At 44.9% G+C, this 22,059-nt stretch overlaps 1 protein-coding gene across 1 annotated transcript in view; it reads right to left on the bottom strand.

Annotated features, from left to right (window-relative positions):
• The window catches only part of plb1 (phospholipase B1), a 326,472-nt gene that overhangs the window by 86,655 nt on the left and 217,758 nt on the right, over positions 1 to 22,059 (bottom strand). The window contains exons 43-46 of the mRNA XM_070884250.1: positions 21,275 to 21,375; positions 2,777 to 2,858; positions 1,386 to 1,490; positions 1,175 to 1,270 (exon numbers count right to left, since the gene is read on the bottom strand). Coding sequence (XP_070740351.1) covers positions 1,175 to 1,270; positions 1,386 to 1,490; positions 2,777 to 2,858; positions 21,275 to 21,375 — 384 coding nt within the window. The remainder of the gene's footprint in view (positions 1 to 1,174; positions 1,271 to 1,385; positions 1,491 to 2,776; positions 2,859 to 21,274; positions 21,376 to 22,059) is intronic.

Raw genomic sequence — 22,059 nt, 5'->3', positions numbered from 1 at the left:
GAAATTGGCCTGGTTTGCGCCTCCTGTTACCACTTCTAGGGGACAGTTAGGGGCGCTAAGGGGTTACAGACCAGCCGTGACAAATTCACCAACGTCCACAAACTTCCCTGGCAGTTTTGCGCTGGCACTAACAGTTACCACCTCACTCTGTAGCACCCCTTAGATCATGAGATCATCTGATGCGCTGCACACCGTTACCGCCCTGGATGCAATATTCGCTCCCGCCCCCTGCAGCATCGCCGAGCATCAACAACGGCAGCTGCAGGAGCCATTGTCACCTTGGCTGGCCGCTTGGGGAGCGATATTTAAAGGCAGTGGTGGTCAACTAAAGCAAAATTTATTAATCGCCCCAGTCTGGCGTCTTTTGGTTTATTTGGACCCCGTAATTCGTCAGCCCTGCACGCTCTTAGAGTGCTTGGGGCTGTTATGCACCTAGCGCAGATCCTGTGGCCCCACAGAGATATGATGAAGATTGAATGAAACCAACATTGACCCTTCCCTTTAAGTGAGGAAGGAGCCTCCAAAGACGGCAGCGATGCAAGGGAAGTGATAGCGCTTGAGTTAGCACTCCACTTCCCTCTTGGAGCGCTAAAGCGGAAGTTCCCGTCACCTGCAAATCTTTTTTGCCGGGTGATACTTTTGTGCACCCGCAAAAGTTATCACCCCAAACGGGGCGCTACTCAATTTCTAGCCCAAGATAATCACAGTAGACTAAATGTCTTTTTTTATTCATTTGTGGGATGTGAACATTGCTGGCAAGGTCAGCATTTATTGCCCATTCCTAATTGCCCTTGAGGAGGTGGTGGTGAGCTGTCTTCTTGAACCGCTGCAGTCCGTGTGGTGAAGGTTCTATTGAGAGGGAGCTCCAGGACTTTGACCCAGCGACGATGAAGTAACAGCAATATATTTCTAAGTCAGCGTAGTGATATTAGGACAGGTGACCAAAAGTGGTCAAAGAGGTAGGTTTAAGGAGCATTTTAAAGAAGGACAGAAAGGCAGAGAGGTTTAGGGAGGGAATTCCAAAGCTTAGGGCCAAGGCAACTGAAAGCACAGAGGGTTGTAAGACTGGAGGAGGTGATAGAGATAGGGAGGGGGAGGCCATGGAGGAATTTGAAAACTTGAATGAGAATGGTTGCCAGACCAGGACCCAATATAGGTCAGCGAATACACTTACTATGTTATTCCAGAGAGCTCTTGACATCTGTGTGTGGAATTTCCTGCTTAAATGGAAGCAGTCTGGGGCAAAGAATGAGGCATCCGGATGTCCATTCTGAATTTCAAAAAGAAATATATATCAGGAGTGTACGATGGAGCAGGCCAATCAGGGGGCAATGGAGGAGTTATGGTATTCTGCAATAAATAGTGCTGAAAATATTATCACTTACTTCTAAAATTGGGATCTCTATTCGGCGAAGGAAAGGCTGTAACACGACAGTGAAATCTTTTCGAGTATCGTACCTGCCCGATTCAACAAGCTGCTGAGTACTGCGCTGAGGGGGGAGGGGGGGGGAGGGGGGATGTGGAAGAGAAATATATGAATAAATGCCAGTTACACATTGAGTAAACTAATCCTATGGGGACTATCTGTTCACTATTTGTTGTGAAATTGTAAATGTGAGTAAAAAGAACACATTTACAATTTTGTTGCAAATAGCAAATAGAGGTCTTCCCTCCCCTGGTTATATGTTTACATAAAACATTTCTCAAAATAAAATTCACTCCCAGCTCGAATAACATTTTAAATATTTATGGATCCTTTATTAAGAGCCACTGTTGACTTATGCCTGAAGCTAAAAGAAATGATGTTACTTCACTGTGATGTCATTTGTTTCACTGAGTGAGGTCATGGGTCGAGCAAAGGGGCTCAAATACTAATGTCAGTGGAGGCTGGGATTCAACACCACGACCTGTATCAGCACCAATGGTAGCATAGCGGTTAAGTTACGGGACTAGTAATTTAAATTCAGTTAATTAAATAAATCTGGAATGTTGTCTAGTTATAACTAGTTGTCTTATGTATAATGCATTAGTGTGAGAAGTGCCACGTTGAAGTTTTTTAATCACCAACACTGGAAACATTTCACATTTATATAATGCTCTTCACAAACCAGGGCCTGACTTTTTTTGGTGTTTTCTCGGTTTCTATTTTCTCGTCATGAAGTGTCAAGTGATTTCTTTTGGCAAATTAGCATCTGCTTTAAAGAGACAGTGACGCCATTGTAAAATATCTTGCAGGATTAATGGTCACTTGTCCAGCACAGATTTGTTTTTTTTCAAAAACTCTTTTAATGAAAGCCAAGATAAAAAAACATTAAAACTGGATGGCTGAAGTTTGTATATCACCAGTGTGTGATGTGTTGTGGAGTTGCTGAGGTACCCAGAGTACAGACTCTACGGCTGAAATTTCACACAGTGTTGTGACTGAGCCTCCCAAAGGCTTCCGAATACAATAGAACTGCCTTTTTGCACAACAGGGCCAGGAAATTCCTCACAGATGCTCCGGCTCCGCAGGAGTTGTGTCAATGGCAGTGCAGTGTCAACAGGGCATCTGGTGAAGTAAAGTCGATGGCTGCTCCCGGGAATTTCCCAGCCTCAGTGTGATCCTATAATCCGGGGCTCCCAGCACAACTGCAAGTCGTACATCTCGAGAAATCTCAAGCGGGGAAGCCCAAGATTTTCTGGGGAGCGCCGGATCACTCCTACTGCCTCAATGACGATGTGCTCAACTAAACTGACCAAAACAAGAGGAACAGCCATTAGCAACGGTGTGAGATACCTGATAGGCAGTGTTTGCTTCGGTCATTATCTGTAATTCTGAGGAGTTTTCTTTGGGCTTCACGACACAGTAACACAGCATTCTGTAAAGAAGCAGCAGAACACCTAGTAGTCACAGCTCTATATTCCCTATATGCTCTATATTCCCTAGGGTTCAGCATCAATGGCCACTCCTATAAGCAGGCCCAGCATTTCCTATGATCTGGAATGTGCCTTTTTTTGGCCCAATATCTATTTAAATGACAGCATTACCCAGGGATCATAACAGAGTATCCTTATTCTGCATACTGGCTACTGAAATATACCACATGTGTCTATCCTCCCAGTGGATTTGCAGGATCTTGCAGAGGCAGCTTTGAGATGTCTGCAGTATATAGTCCACGTCTCTGAGTCATATAGGATGGCAGGTATCACTCCTGCCCCGTAAGCCTGGTGCCAGATTTGAAGTCCTGGCCCTCAAACACTCTCTTCCTCAGGTGACCAAAGGCACCAAGATCAGTGTTCTCGCTCAGGCCAACATCCCGAGCATTGAAGTACTGACCACGCTCGACCAGCTCCATTGGGTGAGCCACATCGTCCGCATGCCCGACACAAGGCTCCCTAAGCAAGCGCTCTACTCGGAGCTCCAACACAGGCAAGCGAGCGCCAGGTGGGCAGAGGAAATGTTTCAAGGACACCCTCAAAGCCTTCTTGACTGGATCGACTGGGCCTGTATTCACTGGTGTTTAGAAGGATGAGAGGGGATCTCATAGAAACATATAAAATTCTAATGGGACTGGACAGGTTAGATGCAGGAAGAATGTTCCCAATGTTGGGGAAGTCCAGAACCAGTGGACATAGTCTAAGGATAAGGGGTAAGCCATTTAGGACTGAGATGAGGAGAAACTTCTTCACTCAGAGAGTTGTTAACCTGTGGAATTCCCTACCGCAGAGAGTTGTTGATGCCAGTTCATTGGATATATTCAAGAGGGAGTTCGATATGGCCCTTACGGCTAAAGGGATCAAGGGGTATGGAGAGAAAGCAGGAAAGGGGTACTGAGGTGAATGATCAGCCATGATCTTATTGAATGGTGGTGCAGGCTCGAAGGGCTGAATGGCCTATTCCTGCACCTATTTGCTATGTTTCTATGTTTCTATGTTGATAAAGTGTAACATCCCCACCAGCATCTGGGAATCCCTGGCCCAAGACTGCCCAAAGTGGAGGAAGAGCATCCGGGAGGGCACTGAGCGCCTCAAGTCTCGTCGCCAAGAGCATGCAGAAACCAAGCGCAGACTACGGAAGGAGCGTGGGCAAACCAGGCTCTCTACCCACCCTTTCCTTCAACCACTGCCTGCCCCACCTGTGGCAGAGACTGTAATGCCTGCATTGGACTGTACAGCCACCTGAGAATTCCCTTTTAGAGTCTTCCTTGATTTTGAGAGTCTGCCTATGATGATGATGATACCACATGACACCAAGTAATGAGAATCTGTTTCCAGTGCCAGAAGCGTCAGTAACCAGATTTAAGGTGATTGTTTCCAGTGCCAGAAGCGTCAGTAACCAGATTTAAGGTGATTGGGAATAGAACCAGAGGCGACAGAAGGAATCTTTCTTACACAGCGAGTTGTTAGGATGTGGAATGCACTGCCTGAAAGGGTGGTGGAAGCAGATTCAACTGTAATTTTCAAAAAAGAATTGGATAAACACTAGAAGGGAAAACATTTATAGGGCTATGGGGAAAGAACAGGGGAGTGGGACTTGTTGGATAGCTCTACCAATGAGCCAGCATAGGTGCGATAGGCCGAATGGCCTCCTTCTGTGCTGTATCATTCTGCAAAGTGATTTCTCCTCCCTTTCCAGAAGGCGGACTGAATAAGTATTCTACTGAAGCAAGACACAGGCTTCGGCCCAATATCTGGTTTACCTGCAGAACATACACGAATGAACAGAATACGGTTTGACACAGTGAGAATACATTCCGCAGAAGTTGTAAAAACAATAATAGTGCAACTTGTTTTCTCTTTAACAGGAGCTCTATGACCGAAAATAAGCTTCTGTAGTTTAACTATTCCAAGCTAAACTGGTTCGGACTTTAAAGTAAAGAGTTCCTGTTGGTGGTGAAAGCATAGACAACAACAACTTGCACTTATATACCGCCTTTAACGTATTAAAACATCCTAAGACGCTTCACAGGAGCATTAGCAGACACCAAGCCACAGAAGGAGATATTAGGACAGATGACCAAAAGCCTGGCAAGAGGTAGGTTTTAAGGAGCATCTTAAAGGAGGAAAGGGAGGTAGATAAGCAGAGAGGTTTAGGGAGGGAATTCCAGAGCTAGGGCCCAGGCAGCTGAAGGCATGGCTGCCAATGGTGGAGTGATGAAAACTGGGGTTGCACAAGAAGCCAGAATTAGAGGAGATCTCGGAGGATTTTTATAGATAACCCTATGGCCTGGTCTTCTATGAACAGCAGCCCCCTCCCACCCCGCCCCCACCTTCAGCGTCTGAGATGGGGGCTCCGCCCATCAGCTGTCAATCACAAATAGCTCCAGCCAATCCATGATATACCCCTTTCTGCTAGGTACCTGGAAGTCAATCAGAGTTACCACGCTGAGATGACAGTCTACGCTTTGATATAGGGCCGGGGGGCTCACAAGTGTCGACGTGTTTAGGCACTCCAAGGAGCATTCTTCTCACGATGTTTAAGATTGCGTTTAAGGATGCTCCCTCTGGATAACTAATGAACATTTCAAACCACTGTTGTAACTGGAATGGTTCCAGGCTGCTGGATAACCATAAAGATTACAATGCTGTGTGTACTTTTGGGAGTTAACCAAAAGTTAACCCCATATGTGCTGAATATAACAATGCAGAAATATTATGATCCCAAATTTCCACACGGTGAGTTTAACCGCTGGTTCACCAATGAACAATGATTTGCGCCCACTGGTGGTCTGGTGAGGCGGTTACACGAGATCAGTCATTTGCATAATCATTTGAATACAGTGAAACCTGTAAATTACAGACACTTTAGGGACTGGAACAAGCTGACCTTTTTTTGCAAGTGTCCTTATTTTCAAAATGGTCATTGTGTGTATTGTCAAATTTTCAGGCAAATGGGAAGTTCATCACCCAGCATTCTTAGTGACAGAGAACCTGCTCTATCCCCGGGCTAGAGCCATGCAAGTATTCAATCCCAGAGATGGAGCGGTTTATCTGCTGCCATGGATGCTCGGTAAAGAGCTCTCCATTCCATAAAAGCCTTTACTTTCACAAAACCCACTGCGGCCTCGAAAGTTTTAAGCTGAAAAAAGGTCTTGGTGCATTGAAGGCTGCCTGTAGTTTGTAATTTGCGAGTCTCCATGGTTTCAGAGTGCCTCTTGTATATTTTACCATGTAAGTTATTTGGGTCTCTCAATAAATGTCAATGAAACAGGTTTAACGTATTTATTGATGCAAAACCCATGTAACTGGAGTGCATGGAAACTCGAATGCGCCCTTTAAAGAGACTTGTCTAGAGAGAGGTGAATGGGTAAATCTTCCAAGCAGAGGAAATACTATTGCATTCTCGCATGCTTAGTTACATAAGAACATAAGAATTAGGAACAGGAGTAGGCCATCTAGCCCCTCGAGCCTGCTTCGCCATTCAACAAGATCATGGCTGATCTGGCCGTGGACTCAGCTCCACTTACCCGCCCGCTCCCTGTAACCTTTAATTCCCTTATTGGTTAAAAATCTATCTGTGATTTGAATACGTTCAATGAGCTAGCCTCAACTGCTTCCTTGGGCAGAGAATTCCACAGATTCACAACCCTCTGGAAGAAGAAATTACTTCTCAACTCGGTTTTAAATTGGCTCCCCCGTATTTAGAAGCTGTGCCCCCTAGTTCTAGTCTCCCCGACCCGTGGAAACAACCTCTCTGCCTCTATCTTGTCTATCCCTTTCATTATTTTAAATGTTTCTATAAGGTCACCCCTCATCCTTCTGAACTCCAACGAGTAAAGACCCAGTCTACTCAATTTATCATCATAAGATAACCCCCTTATCTCCGGAATCAGCCTAGTGAATCGTCTCTGTACCCCCTCCAAAGCTAGTATATGCTTCCTTAAATAAGGTGACCAAAACTGCACGCAGTACTCCAGGTGCGGCCTCACCAATACCCTATACAGTTGCAGAAGGACCTCCCTGCTTTTGTACTCCATCCCTCTCGCAATAAAGGCCAACATTCCATTCGCCTTGCTGATTACCTGCTGCACCTGCAAACTAACTTTTTGGGATTCATGCACAAGGTCCCCCAGGTCCCCCTGCACCTCAGCATGTTGTAATTTCTCCCCATTCAAATAATATTCCCTTTTACTGTTTTTTTTTCCAAGGTGGATGACCTCACATTTTCCGACATTGTATTCCATCTGCCAAACCTTAGCCCATTCGCTTAACCTATCTAAATCTCTTTGCAGCCTCTTTGTGTCCTCTACACAACCCGCTTTCCCACTAATCTTTGTATCATCTGCAAATTCTTTTACACTACACTCTGTCCCCTCTTCCAGGTCATCTATGTATATTGTAAACAGTTGTGGTCCCAGCACCGATCCCTGTGGCACACCACTAACTACCGAGTTCCAACCCGAAAAGGACCCATTTATCCCGACTCTCTGCTTTCTGTTAGCCAGCCAATTCTCGATCCATGCTAATACATTTCCTCTGACTCCGCGTACCTTTATCTTCTGCAGTAACCTTTTGTGTGGCACCTTATCGAATGCCTTTTGGAAATCTAAATACACCACATCCATCGGTACACCTCTATCCACCATGCTCGTTATATCCTCAAAGAATTCCAGTAAATTAGTTAAACATGATTTTCCCCTTCATGAATCCATGTTGCGTCTGCTTGATTGCACTATTCCTATCTAGATGTCCCGCTATTTCTTCTTTAATGATAGTTTCAAGCATTTTCCCCACTACAGATGTTAAACTAACCGGCCTAGAGTTACCTGCCTTTTGTCTGCCCCCTTTTTTAAACAGAGGCGTTACATTAGCTGCTTTCCAATCCACTGGTACCTCCCCAGAGTCCAGAGAATTTTGGTAGATTATAACGAATGCATCTGCTATAACTTCCGCCATCTCTTTTAGTACCCTGAGATGCATTTCATCAGGACCAGGGGACTTGTCTACCTTGAGTCCCATTAGCCTGTCCAGCACTACCTTCCTAGTGATAGTGATTATCTCAAGGTCCTCCCTTCCTACATTCCTGTGACCAGCAATTTTTGGCATGGTTTTTGTGTCTTCCACTGTGAAGACCGAAGCAAAATAATTGTTTAAGGTCTCAGCCATTTCCACATTTCCCATTATTAAATCCCCCTTCTCATCTTCTAAGGGACCAACAATTACTTTAGTCACTCTTTTCCGTTTTATATATCGGTAAAAGCTTTTACTATCTGTTTTTATGTTTTGCGCAAGTCTACTTTCGTAATCTATCTTTCCTTTCTTTATTGTTTTCTTAGTCATTCTTTGCTGTCGATTAAAATTTTCCCAATCTTCTAGTTACCCACTAACCTTGGCCATCTTATATGCACTGGTTTTTAATTTGATACTCTCCTTTATCTCCTTGGTTGTCCACGGCTGATTATCCCTTCTCTGACCGCCCTTTTTTTTCACTGGAATATATTTTTGTTGAGCACTATGAAAGAGCTCCTTAAAAGTCCTCCACTGTTCCTCAACTGTGCCACCGTTTAGTCTGCGTTTCCAGTCTACTTTAGCCAACTCTGCCCTCATCCCACTGTGGTCCCCTTTGTTTAAGCATAGTACGCTCGTTTGAGACACTACTTCCTCACCCTCAATCTGTATTACAAATTCAACCATACTGTGATCACTCATTCCAAGAGGATCTTTTACTAGGAGATCGTTTATTATTCCTGTCTCATTACACAGGACCAAATCTAAGATAGCTTGCTCCCTTGTAGGTTCTGTAACATACTGTTCTAAGAAACAATTCCGTATGCATTCTATGAATTCCTCCTCAAGGCTACCCCGTGCGATTTGGTTTGACCAATCGATATGTAGGTTAAAATCCCCCATGATTACTGCCGTTCCTTTTTCACATGCCTCCATTATTCCCTTGATTATTGCCCGCCCCACCGTGAAGTTATTATTTGGGGGCCTATAAACTACGCCCACCAGTGACTTTTTCCCTTTACTATATCTAATCTCCACCCACAATGATTCAACATATTGTTCATTAGAGCCAATATCGTCTCTCACAACTGTCCTGATATCATCCTTTATTAACAGAGCTACCCCACCTCCCTTCCCCTCTTGTCGATCTTTCCAAATTGTCAGATACCCCTGTATGTTTAATTCCCAGTCTTGGCCACCCTGCAACCACGTTTCTGTAATGGCCACCAAATCATACCCATTTGTAATGATTTGTGCCATCAACTCATTTACTTTATTTCAAATGCTGCGTGTGTTTAGGTAGAGTGCTTTAATATCAGTTTTTAAACCATGTTTTTTAGTTTTGATCCCTCCTGCAGCCCCTTTATATTCATACATATTGTCCCTTCCTATCATCTTGTGGTTTACACGTACCCCAGTGTTAATCTGCTCTGTTGCCTCCTGCCTTTTGCATTCTTTCTTGGGGTCCTGTTCATCTGAGCTCTCATCTACTCTAACTAGCTCACAGCCCTTTCCTGGGTTCCGAATACTCCTTGCATTAAGGCACCTTTTTATTACACTTTGACCCTTTAGAATTTTGCTGTACAGTGGCCCTTTTTGTTTTTTGCCTTGGGTTTCTCTGCCCTCCACTTTTACTCATCTCCTTTTGGTCTTTTGCTTTTGTCTCCATTTTGTTTCCCTCTGTCTCCCTGCCATATTAGTTTAACTCCTCCCCAACAGCACTAGCAAACACTCCCCCTAGGACATTGGTTCCGGTCCTGCCCAGGTGCAGACCGTCCGGTTTGTACTGGTCCCACCTCCCCCAGAACCGGTTCCAATGCCCCAGGAATTTGAATCCCTCCCTGCTGCACCACTGCTCAAGCCACGTATTCATCTGAGCTATCCTGCGATTCCTACTCTGACTAGCTCGTGGCACTGGTAGCAATCCCGAGATTACTATTTTTGAGGTCCTACGTTTTAATTTAGCTCCGAGCTCCTTAAATTCGTCTCGTAGGATCTCATCCCTTTTTTTACCTATGTCATTGGTACCAATGTGCACCACGACAACTGGCTGTTCACCCTCCTTTTTCAGAATGTCCTGCACCGGCTCTGAGACATCCTTGACCCTTGCACCAGGGAGGCCTCTCGCCGAACTCGCGCTGCTCCTGGTCTCACTGGCCTTTTGTAGGCCTCTCCGATCCCCGGAACACCCGCCTCTCGCCAAATTTCGCTGCTCCTGGTCTCACTGGCCTTTTGTTGGCCTCTCCGATGCCCGGAACTCCCACCTCTCACCGAACCAGTATCCTTAAGTTGAATGAGAACTCAAGGATATTGGTCCAAGATCATAGCCAATGTTAAGCAACACTGAACAGTTGCATTCCGCAGATGTTAACGGATATGATGTAATTGGGATTACGGAGACATGGCTCCAAGGTAACCAAGGCTGGGAACTCAACATCCAGGGGTATTCAATATTCAGGAAGGACAGACAGGAAGGAAATGGAGGTGGAGTAGCATTACTGGTTAAAGAGGAAGTCAACGCAAGAGTAAGGAAGGACATTAGCTTGGATGATGTGGAATCTGTATGGGTAGAGCTGCGAAACATCAAAGGGTAGAAAACGTTCGTGGGAGTTGTGTACAGACCACCAAACAGTAGAAGGGAGGTTGGGGATGGCATCAAACAGGAAATTAAGGACGCATGCAATAAGGGTACAGCAGTTATCATGGGTGAATTTAATCTGCATGTTGATTGGGCTAACCAAACTGGTAACAATGTGGAGGAGGATTTCATGGAGTGTATAAGGGATGGTTTTCTGGACCAATATGTCGAGGAACCAATTAGAGAGCTCTCCATCCTAGACTGGGTCTTGTGTAACGAGAGAGGATTAATTAGCAATCTGATCATGCGGGGCACCTTGGGGAAGAGTGACCATAATATGGTAGAATTCTTCATTAAGATGGAGAGTGACACAGTTAATTCACAGATTAGGGTCCTGAACTTAAAGAAAGGAAACTTCAACGGTATGAGGCGTGAAGTAGCTCGGATAGACTGGAGAATAAAACTTAAAGGGTTGACGGTGGATAGGCAATGGCAGATATTTAAATATCACATGGATGAACTACAACAATTGTACATCCCTGTGTGGCGTAAAAAAAAAACGGGGAAGGTGGCTCAACTGTGACTAACAAGGGAAATTAGGGACAGTGTTAAATCCAAAGAAGAGGCATATAAATTGATTAGAAAAAGCAGTAAACCTGAGGAATGGGAGAAATTTAGAATTCAGCAGAGGAGGACTAAGGGTTTAATTAGGAGGGGTAGTATGAGAGTAAGCTTGCAGGGAACATAAAAACTGACTACAAAAGCTTCTACAGATATATGAAGAGAAAAAGATAGTGAAGACAAACATAGGTCCCTTGCAGTCAGAATCAGGTGAATTCATAATGGGGAACAAGGAAATGGCAGACCAATTGAACAAATACTTTGGTTCTGTCTTCACTAAGGAAGACACGAATAACCTCCCGAAAATCACCTCCCGAAAATCCCGAGGGTCTAACAAGAAGGGGGAACTGAGGGAAATCCTTATTAGTCAGGAAATGGTGTTAGGGAAACTGATGGTACTGAAGGCCGATAAATCCCCAGGGCCTGATAGTCTGCATCCCAGAATACTTAAGGAAGTGGCTCTAGAAATAATAGATGCATTGGTGGTTATTTTCCAACATTCCGTGGACTCTGGTTCAGTTCCTATGGATTCGAGGGTAGCTAATGTAACCCCACTTTTTAAAAAAGGAGGGAGAGAGAAAACAGGGAATTATAGACCGGTTAGCCTGACATCAGTCGTGGGGAAAATGCTGGAATCAATTATTAAAGATGTAATAGCGGCGCATTTGGAAAGCAGTGACAGGATCGGTCCAAGTCAGCATGGATTTATGAAAGGGAAATCATGCTTGACAAATCTTCTAGAGTTTTTTGAGAATGTAACTCACAGAGTGGATATGGGAGAACCAGAGGAGGTGGTGTATTTGGACTTTCAAAAGGCTTTTGACAAGGTCCCACACAAGAGATTAGTGTGCAAAATTAAGGCACATGGTATTGGGGGTAATGTATTAACGTGGATAGAAAACTGGTTGGCAGACAGGAAGCAAAGAGTGGGAATAAATGGGTCCTTTTCAGAATGGCAGGCAGTGACTAGTGGGGTGCCGCAGGGTTCAGTGCTGGGACCCCAGCTATTTACAATATATTTTAATGATTTAGACGAAGGAATTGAATATAGTATCTCCAAATTTGCAGATGACACTGGGTGGCAGTGCAAGCTGCGAGGAGGATGCTAGGAGGTTGCAGGGTGACTTGGACAGGTTAGGTGAATGGGCAAATGCATGGCAGATGCAGTATAATGTGGATAAGTGTGAGTTTATCCACTTTGGTGGCAAAAACAGGAAGGCAGATTATTATCTGAATAAGTGACAGATTAGTAAAAGGGGAGGTGCAATGAGACCTGGGTGTCATGGTACATCAGTCATTGAACGTAGGCATGCAGGTACAGCAGGCAGTAAAGAAAGCAAATGGCATGCTGGCCTTCTTAGCAAGGAGATTTGAGTATAGGAGCAGGGAGGTCTTACTGCAGTTGTACAGGGCCTTGGTGAGACCACACCTTGACTATTTTGTACAATTTTGGTCTCCTAATCTGAGGAAGGACATTCTTGCTATTGAGGAAGTGCAGCGAAGGTTCACCAGACTGATTCCTGGGATGGCAGGACTTACATATGAAGAAAGACTGGATTGACTAGGCTTATATTCACTGGAATTTAGAAGAATGAGAGGGGATCTCATAGAAACATATAAAATTCTGACGGGATTGGACAGGTTAGATGCAGGAAGATTGTTCCCAATGTTGGGGAAGTCCAGAACCAGGGGTCACAGTCTAAGGATAAGGGATAAGCCATGTAGGACGGAGATGAGGAAAAACTTCTTCAATCAGAGAATTGTGAACCTGTGGAATTCTCTACCACAGAAAGTTGTTGAGGTCAGTTCTTTGATATATTCAAAAGGGAGTTAGATGTGGCCCTTACGGCTAAAGGGATCAAGGAGTATGTAGGGAAAGCAGGAATGGGGTACTGAAGTTGCATGATCAGCCATGATCATATTGAATGTTGGTGCAGGCTCGAAGGGTCGAATGGCCTACTCCGGCACCTATTTTCTATGTTTCTATGACTCCATGGTGCCAGAACCATAGGAACCATAGCATTCTCTAGTCTTTACTTATCACTATAACCTTAAATCCAGTCTTAACTAGATATTTGTCCAGTAGCATAGTGGTTATGTTACTGGCCAGAAAAATGGGAAACTTTAGAAACCAGCAAAGGATGACTAAAAAAATAATAAAGAGGGAGAAAATAGATTATGAGAGTAAACTAGCAAGAAATATAAAAACAGACAGTAAGAGATTCTACAAGTATATAAAAACTAAAGTAAACATTGGTCCCTTAGAGGATGAGACTGGGGAATTAATAATGGGAAACAAGGAAATGGCAGAGACTTTGAACAAATATTTTGTATCTGTCTTCACGGTAGAAGACACTAAAAACATACCAATAATAGTCAATAATCAAAAAGGAAGGAGGAATTTAAAACAATCACTATTACTAGAGAAAAAGTACTAGGCAAACTAACGGGACTAAAGGCTGTTAAGTCCCCTGGACCTGATGACCTGCAAAGAAATGGCTGCAGAGGTAATGGATGCATTGGTTGCAATCTTTCAAAATTCCCTAGATTCTGGAAAGGTCCCTGCGGATTGGAAAACCACAAATGTAATGCCCCTATGGAGACAGAAGGCAGGAAACTATAGGCCAGTTAGTCTAGCACCTGTTATTGGAAAAATGCTATTATTAAGGAAGTAGTAGCAGGACATTTAGAAAATCATAATACAATCAAGCAGAATCAACATGATTTTATGAAAGGGAAATTTATTAGCGTTCTTTGAAGATGCAATGAGCAGGGTGGTTAAAGGGGAACCAGTAGGTGTAATGTACTTGGATTTCAAAAAGGCATTCGATAAGGTGGACCGTAAAAGGTTACTGCACAAGTTAAGAGCTCACGGGATGGGGGTAATATATTAGCATGGATAGAGGATTGGCTAACTAACAGAAATCAGAGAGTCCAGATAAATGGGTCATTTTTAGGTTGGCAAACTGTAACTAGTGGAGTGCCAAAGGGATCGGTGCTGGGGCCGCAACTATTTACAATCTATATTAATGACTTGGATGAAGGGACCCAGTGTATTGTAGCCAGATTTGCTGCCGATACAAAGATAGGCAGGAAAGCAAGTTGTGAGGAGGATACAAAGAGTCTGCAAAGGGATATAGGGCCCAAATTTGGCCCTCCGGTTTTTTCAGCGCACCTCCGAGCCCCCTGCCGACATTTTAGATCCGTAGCAGCGGCAAAATAAATGCTTGCGATCATGGCCGATTCTCGGGCTATTTGTAGAGATGGCGTGGCGCAGAACAAGGAGAGGGGGGCGGAGCTAGGTCCTGGCGCTGAAAACAGTGCCGGGACCTCTGTACATGTGCGCTAGAGTCGGCGCGCATGTGCAGTAGCTCCTGGCAGGCCGTTTCTGCAAACGCGCGCTGCAGGCTGTGTGGGAGGGTCCGAAGCACGCCATCCCTAGCCCTGGCTAGATGGGCTCCCTCATCGGTGGCCCACTGCGTTCCCTAAGGTAGGACTTCTATTTTTTAATTTGTATTTACTGATCGATATTGGTGCTTTAGGTGCAGGGTTCCTTCTATTTTTTTATTTGTTATTTATTGATTGCTTATTACTTTTTGTGCTTTGGTTGGTGCTTGGTGGTGCTTTAAATGTAGTTACTTGCGCCGATTTCTTAACGGTAAGTAAGATCTTTCTGTGCGGACCAAAGTGGACACATTCGTTGCCCTAGGTTAGTTTATGTTATATATGTATATTTGTATTTACTCTGTACAGCCACCATAATCCCTTGGGAGCACAGGTATTTAAGGAGGCTTCACAGGCTGGAGAGGCACTCTGGAGACCTGCAATAAAAGACTAAAGTCACACTTTACTTTGAGCTCACAGTGTTCAGTCTGACTCTTCCTCCATACACAACAGTTTCGTACAACTTTTTTCTGGCCAAATTGGCATAAATGGTGTAAATGGCTGGGAACGATGATCCCTTTTGAAAAAAAACTGACCTAACAAAAAACCTAACTAACTCACTTACACTGGCGCAAATTAAATGGCCATATTTGCAACTAAAAAGATACATCAGAAAAATCAAGTTACACCAAAAAAAATGGTGCAACTCATGGGGAAATTTGGGCCCATAGATAGGTTAAGTCAGTGGGCTACATGTTGGCAGACCGGGTATAATGTTAGAAAATGTGAGGTTATCCACTTTGGGAGGAAGAATAGAAAAGCAAAATATTATTTAAATGGAGAGAGACTACAGAATGCTGCAGTACAGAGGGATCTGGGGGTCCTTGTGCATGAAACACAAAAAGTTAGTGTGCAGGTACAACATGTAATCAGGAAGGCAAATGGAATGTTGGCCTTTATTGCAAGGGGGATAGAGTATAAAAGCAGAGAAGTCCTGCTACAACTGTACAGGGTATTGGTGAGACCACACCTAGAGTACTGCATACAGTTTTGATCTCCTTATTTAAGGAGGGATATACTTACATTGGAGGCAGTTCAGAGAAGGTTCACTAGGTTGATTCCTGAGAAGGGGTTGTCTTATGAAGAAAGGTTGAGCAGGTTGGGCCAAAACTCATTGGAGTTTAGAAGAATGAGAGGTGATCTTATTGAAACATATAAAATTCTGAGGGGACTGGACAGGGTAGAGGATGTTTCCTCTCGTGGGGAATTTAGAACTAGGCATATAGTTTCAGAATAAAGGGTCACCCATTTAAGAGGAAGATGAGGAGGAATTTCTTCTCTCAGAGGATCATGAATCTTTGGAATTCTCTACACCCAGAGAGCTGTAGAGACTTTCTCACCATACCCTTTGATCCCCCGAGTAGTAAGGACTTCATCTAACTCCCTTTTGAATATATTTAGTGAATTGGCCTCAACTACTTTCTGTGGTAGAGAATGCCACAGGTTCACCACTCTCTGGGTGAAGAAGTTTCTCCTTATCTCGGTCCTAAATGGCTTACCCCTTATCCTTAGACTGTGACCCCTGGTTCTGGACTTCCCCAACATTGGGAACATTCTTCCTGCATCCAACCTGTCCAAACCCGTCAGAATTTTAAACGTTTCTATGAGGTCCCCTCTCATTCTTCTGAACTCCAGTGAATACAAGCCCAGTTGATCCAGTCTTTCTTGATAGGTCAGTCCCACCATCCCGGGAATCAGTCTGGTGAATCTTCGCTGCACTCCCTCAATAGCAAGAATGTCCTTCCTCAAGTTAGGAGACCAAAACTGTACACAATACTCCAGGTGTGGCCTCACCAAGGCCCTGTACAACTGTAGCAACACCTCCCTGCCCCTGTACTCAAATCCCCTCGCTATGAAGGCCAACATGCCATTTGCTTTCTTAACCGCCTGCTGTACCTGCATGCCAACCTTCAATGACTGATGTACCATGACACCCAGGTCTCGTTGCACCTTCCCTTTTCCTAATCTGTCACCATTCAGATAATAGTCTGCCTCTCTGTTTTTACCACCAAAGTGGATAACCTCACATTTATCCACATTATACTTCATCTGCCACGCATTTGCCCACTCACCTAACCTATCCAAGTCACTCTGCAGCCTCATAGCATCCTCCTCGCAGCTCACACTGCCACCCAACTTAGTGTCATCCGCAAATTTGGAGATACTACATTTAATCCCCTCATCTAAATCATTAATGTACAATGTATACAACTGGGGCCCCAGCACAGAACCCTGCGGTACCCTACTAGTCACTGCCTGCCATTCCGAAAAGTACCCATTTACTCCTACTCTTTGCTTCCTGTCTGACAACCAGTTCTCAATCCACGTCACCACACTACACCCAATCCCATGTGCTTTAACTTTGCACATTAATCTCCTGTGTGGGACCTTGTCGAAAGCCTTCTGAAAGTCCAAATATACCACATCAACTGGTACTCCTTTGTCCACTTTATTGGAAACATCCTCAAAAAATTCCAGAAGATTTGTCAAGCATGATCTCCCTTTCACAAATCCATGCTGACTTGGACCTATCATGTCACCATTTTCCAAATGCGCTGCTATGACATCCTTAATAATTGATTCCATCATTTTACCCACTACTGAGGTCAGGCTGACCGGTCTATAATTCCCTGCTTTCTCTCTCCCTCCTTTTTTAAAAAGTGGGGTTACATTGGCTACCCTCCACTCGATAGGAACTGATCCAGAGTCAATGGAATGTTGGAAAATGACTGTCAATGCATCCGCTATTTCCAAGGCCACCTCCTTAAGTACTCTGGGATGCAGTCCATCAGGCCCTGGGGATTTATCGGCCTTCAATCCCATCAATTTCCCCAACACAATTTCCCGACTAATAAAGATTTCCCTCAGTTCCTCCTCCTTACTAGACCCTCTGACCACTTTTATATCCGGAAGGTTGTTTGTGTCCTCCTTAGTGAATACTGAACCAAAGTACTTGTTCAATTGGTCTGCCATTTCTTTGTTCCCCGTTATGACTTCCCCTGATTCTGACTGCAGGGGACCTACGTTTGTCTTTACTAACCTTTTTCTCTTTACATATCTATAGAAACTTTTGCAATCTGCCTTAATGTTCCCTGCAAGCTTCTTCTCGTACTCCATTTTCCCTGCCCTAATCAAACCCTTTGTCCTCCTCTGCTGAGTTCTAAATTTCTCCCAGTCCCCAGGTTCGCTGCTATTTCTGGCCAATTTGTATGCCATTTCCTTGGCTTTAATACTATCCCTAATTTCCCTAGATAGCCACGGTTGAGCCACCTTCCCTTTTTTATTTTTACGCCAGACAGGAATGTACAATTGTTGTAATTCATCCATGCGGTCTCTAAATGTCTGCCATTGCCCATCCACAGTCAACCCCTTCAGTATCATTCGCCAATCTATCTTAGCCAATTCATGCCTCATACCTTCAAAGTTACCTTTCTTTAAGTTCTGGACAATGGTCTCTGAATTAACTGTTTCATTCTCCATCCTAATGCAGAATTCCACCATATTATGGTCACTCTTCCCCAAGGGGCCTCGCACAATGAGATTGCTAATTAATCCTCTCTCATTACACAACACCCAGTCTAAGATGGCCTCCCCCCTAGTTGGTTCCTCAACATATTGGTCTAGAAAACCATCCCTTATGCACTCCAGGAAATCCTCCTCCACCGTATTGCTTCCAGTTTGGCTGGCCCAATCTATGTGCATATTAAAGTCACCCATTATAACTGCTGCACCTTTATTGCATGCACCCCTAATTTCCTGTTTGATGCCCTCCCCAACATCACTACTACTGTTTGGAGGTCTGTACACAACTCCCACTAACGATTTTTGCCCTTTAGTGTTCTGCAGCTCTACCCATATAGATTCCACATCATCCAAGTTAATGTCTTTCCTAACTATTGCATTAATCTCCTCTTTAACCAGCAATGCTACCCCACCTCCTTTTCCTTTTATTCTATCCTTCCTGAATGTTGAATACCCATGGATGTTGAGTTCCCAGCCCTGATCATCCTGGAGCCACGTCTCCGTAATCCCAATCACATCATATTTGTTAACATCTATTTGCACAGTTAATTCATCCACCTTATTGCGGATACTCCTTGCATTAAGACACAAAGCCTTCAGGCTTGCTTTTTTAACACCCTTTGTCCTTTTAGAATTTTGCTGTACAGTGGCCCATTTTGTTCTTTGCCTTGGGTTTCTCTGCCCTCCACTTTTCCTCATCTCCTTTCTGTCTTTTGCTTTTACCTCATTTTTGTCTCCCTCTGTCTCCCTGCATAGGTTCCCATCCCCCTGCAATATTAGTTTAACTCCTCCCCAACAGCACTAGCAAACACTCCCCCTAGGACATTGGTTCCGGTCCTGCCCAGGTGCAGACCGTCCGGTTTGTACTGGTCCCACCTCCCCCAGAACCGGTTCCAATGCCCCAAGAATTTGAATCCCTCCCTGCTGCACCACTGCTCAAGCCATGTATTCATCTGCGCTATCCTGCGATTCCTACTCTGACTAGCACGTGGCACTGGTAGCAATCCCGAGATTACTACTTTTAAGGTCCTACTTTTTAATTTAGCTCCTAGCTCCTTAAATTCTTTTCGTAGGACCTCATCCCTTTTTTTACCTATGTCGTTGGTACCAATGTGCACCACGACAACTGGCTGTTCTCCCTCCCATTTCAGAATGTCCTGCACCCGCTCCGAGACATCCTTGACCCTTGCACCAGGGAGGCAACATACCATCCTGGAGTCTCGGTTGCGTCCGCAGAAACGCCTATCTATTCCCCTCACCATCGAATCCCCTATCACTATCGCGCTCCCAATCTTTTTCCTGCCCTCCTTTGCAGCAGAGCCACCTACGGTGCCATGAACTTGGCTGCTGCTGCCCTCCCCTGATGAGTCATCCTCCCCAACAGTACTCAAAGCAGTGTATCTGTTTTGCAGGGGGATGACCACAGGGGACCCCTGCACTATCTTTCTTGCACTGCTCTTCCTGCTGGTCTTCCATTCCCTATCTGGCTGTGGACCCTTCTCCTGCGGTAAGACCAACTCACTACACGTGATACTCACGTCATTCTCAGCATCGTGGATGCTCCAGAGTGAATCCACCCTCAGCTCCAATTCCGCAACGCGGACCGTCAAGAGCTCGAGGCGGATACACTTCCCACACACGTAGCGCCCAGGGACAACGGAAGTGTCCCCGAGTTCCCACATGGTACAGGAGGAGCATATCACATGGCCGAGCTCTCCTGCCATGTCTTAACCTTAGATACCCTTAAATTGGTAATAACAATGTTACAGTTCACTTACTGATATAAAAAAGAAAAGAAAAGCTACTCACCAATCACCAGCCAATCACTTACCCCATTGGCTGTGACGTCACTTTTTGATTACTTTCTACTTCTATTTTGCTTTCTCTCCCGCTGTAGCTGCACCGGTACGCTGGCTCTCGATCTCCCGCTGGGCTTTTGATAGGTCGCTCCCCTCTCACCAACTGCCGCTGGCTCTCGATCTCCCGCTGAGCCTTTTATAGGTCGTTCCCCTCTCATCAACTGCCGCTGGCTCTCGATCTCCCGCTGGGCCTTTTATAGGCCGCTCCCCTCTCACCAACTGCCGCTGGCTCTCGATCTCCCGCTGGGCCTTTTATAGGTCGTTCCCCTCTCACCAACTGCTGCTGGCTCTCGATCTCCCGCTGGGCCTTTTATAGGTCGTTCCCCTCTCACCAACTGCTGCTGGCTCTCGATCTCCCACTGGGCCTTTTATAGGTCGTTCCCCTCTCACCAACTGCCGCTGGCTCTCGATCTCCCGCTGGGCCTTTTATAGGCTGCTCCCGCGTCTCACCAACTGCCGCTGGCTCTCGATCTCCCGCTGGGCCTTTTATAGGTCGCTCCCCTCTCACCAACTGCCGCTGGCTCTCGATCTCCCGCTGGGCCTTTTATAGGCCGCTCCCCTCTCACCAACTGCCGCAATATATTTAAGGCGGAGATAGACAGATTTTTGAACTACAGGGGTGTCAAGGGTTATGGGGAACAGGCAGGAAAGTGGAGTTGAGGCCAAGATCAAATCAGCTATGATCTTATTGAATGGCAGAGCAGGCTCGAAGTGCCAAATGGCCTACTCCTGTGCTTATTTCTTATGTGCTTATGACTAGTGATCCAGAGGCCTGCACCAGTACTTCAGGGAATGTAAATTCAAGTCAGTTTGAGAATTTGTGTTCATTTTAAAGAAAGTCTGGAAATAAAGAACTGGCATCAAAGTGACCATGAAATTGTCGGATTGTTATAAAAAGCCAAGTGGTTCACTGATGTCCTTTAATGAAGGAAACCTGCCGTCCTTACCTGGTCTGATCCATTTGCGACTCCAGTCCCACACAAATGTAGTTGACTCCTAACTGCCTTCTGAAATGGCCTAACAAGCCACTCAGTTATATCAAATCGCTACATAGTGGTTCAAGGAGGAGGTCCATGACCACCTCCTCAGGGTAACGTGGGACGGGCAGTAAATGCCAGACTCGCCAGTGACACCCACATTCCAAGAATATTAAAAATAGTTAACCTTGCATTTGGTATTGAACGGCAAAATTCCGCCACGGTTCTCAGAATTTTGTTATGTTGCTCTCAATCGATAACATGCCTACGCACACAACTGCCCCCCAAAACTGGGACAAAAGTAAAGTGAGAAGGCGGGACGCACTCAGTAAGTGGAATTGCTTTACCTCACAAGTGCTCTGGGACAGCTCAGCTGGGTATCCTGGTGGAGGCGTCTCAGTGGAATGAGTTGCAATACTTCAATTAGATTGACAAAAGCTCTTGGAACCTGAAGGAGGAAGAAAGGTTGGAGGTCAAAGTTAAAGGTGACATAACAACAGAAGTTATGCAGTTTCATATACAGACGTGTATCAGGCTGGTGGAGATTTTTTTTTCCTGGATCTGCGAATTACTTTGTGACAGTTTTTGTATGCTTTGTGCATTATTGATGAAATGTACATTTTTTTGCAGATGAATGTTGATCTCCCACAGCATGCAACAGAGGGTTTACTACCATTTCTACCTACATAAAAGCAGTTACTTCAAAGTAACTCATTGTTTGAAAAGCTTTGAGATATTTCAGAGAGTTGTGATGAAGTACTATATAATTGCAAGTCTTCGTTCTTGCATGGTGATAGGTTGATATCATTGCAAGGGGCAACATACAAGCGCTTTGCCTCACCATCCGCTGTATTTGTTTGAAATTCTGGGCAAGTTGGTAAATACAGCAATTGGGCCTGAAATTCAGGGATCCTTACTCTGCCACTGGAAATATGATGGATAGGATTTCTGTGCCCTGGAGTTGACTCTATCCCAAATTATGGGGACGGCATACTTTAATTCGTAGGAGTCCAGACCTGTAGGAGCATGACAGAAATGCTTGCCCCGACTACCTGGTAGAACACTGACACCCTGCCACTCCAAAGGGGCAAGTCAGAGACTTTCACTGGTCCAAAGGGAATATTGTTTTCCT

This window comes from Pristiophorus japonicus, chromosome 7 (genome assembly GCF_044704955.1).
Source record: "Pristiophorus japonicus isolate sPriJap1 chromosome 7, sPriJap1.hap1, whole genome shotgun sequence".
Classification (NCBI taxonomy): domain Eukaryota; kingdom Metazoa; phylum Chordata; class Chondrichthyes; family Pristiophoridae; genus Pristiophorus; species Pristiophorus japonicus.
The sequence above is the reverse complement of the archived record's forward strand: the minus strand, read 5'-3'. Positions and strand labels throughout refer to the sequence as shown.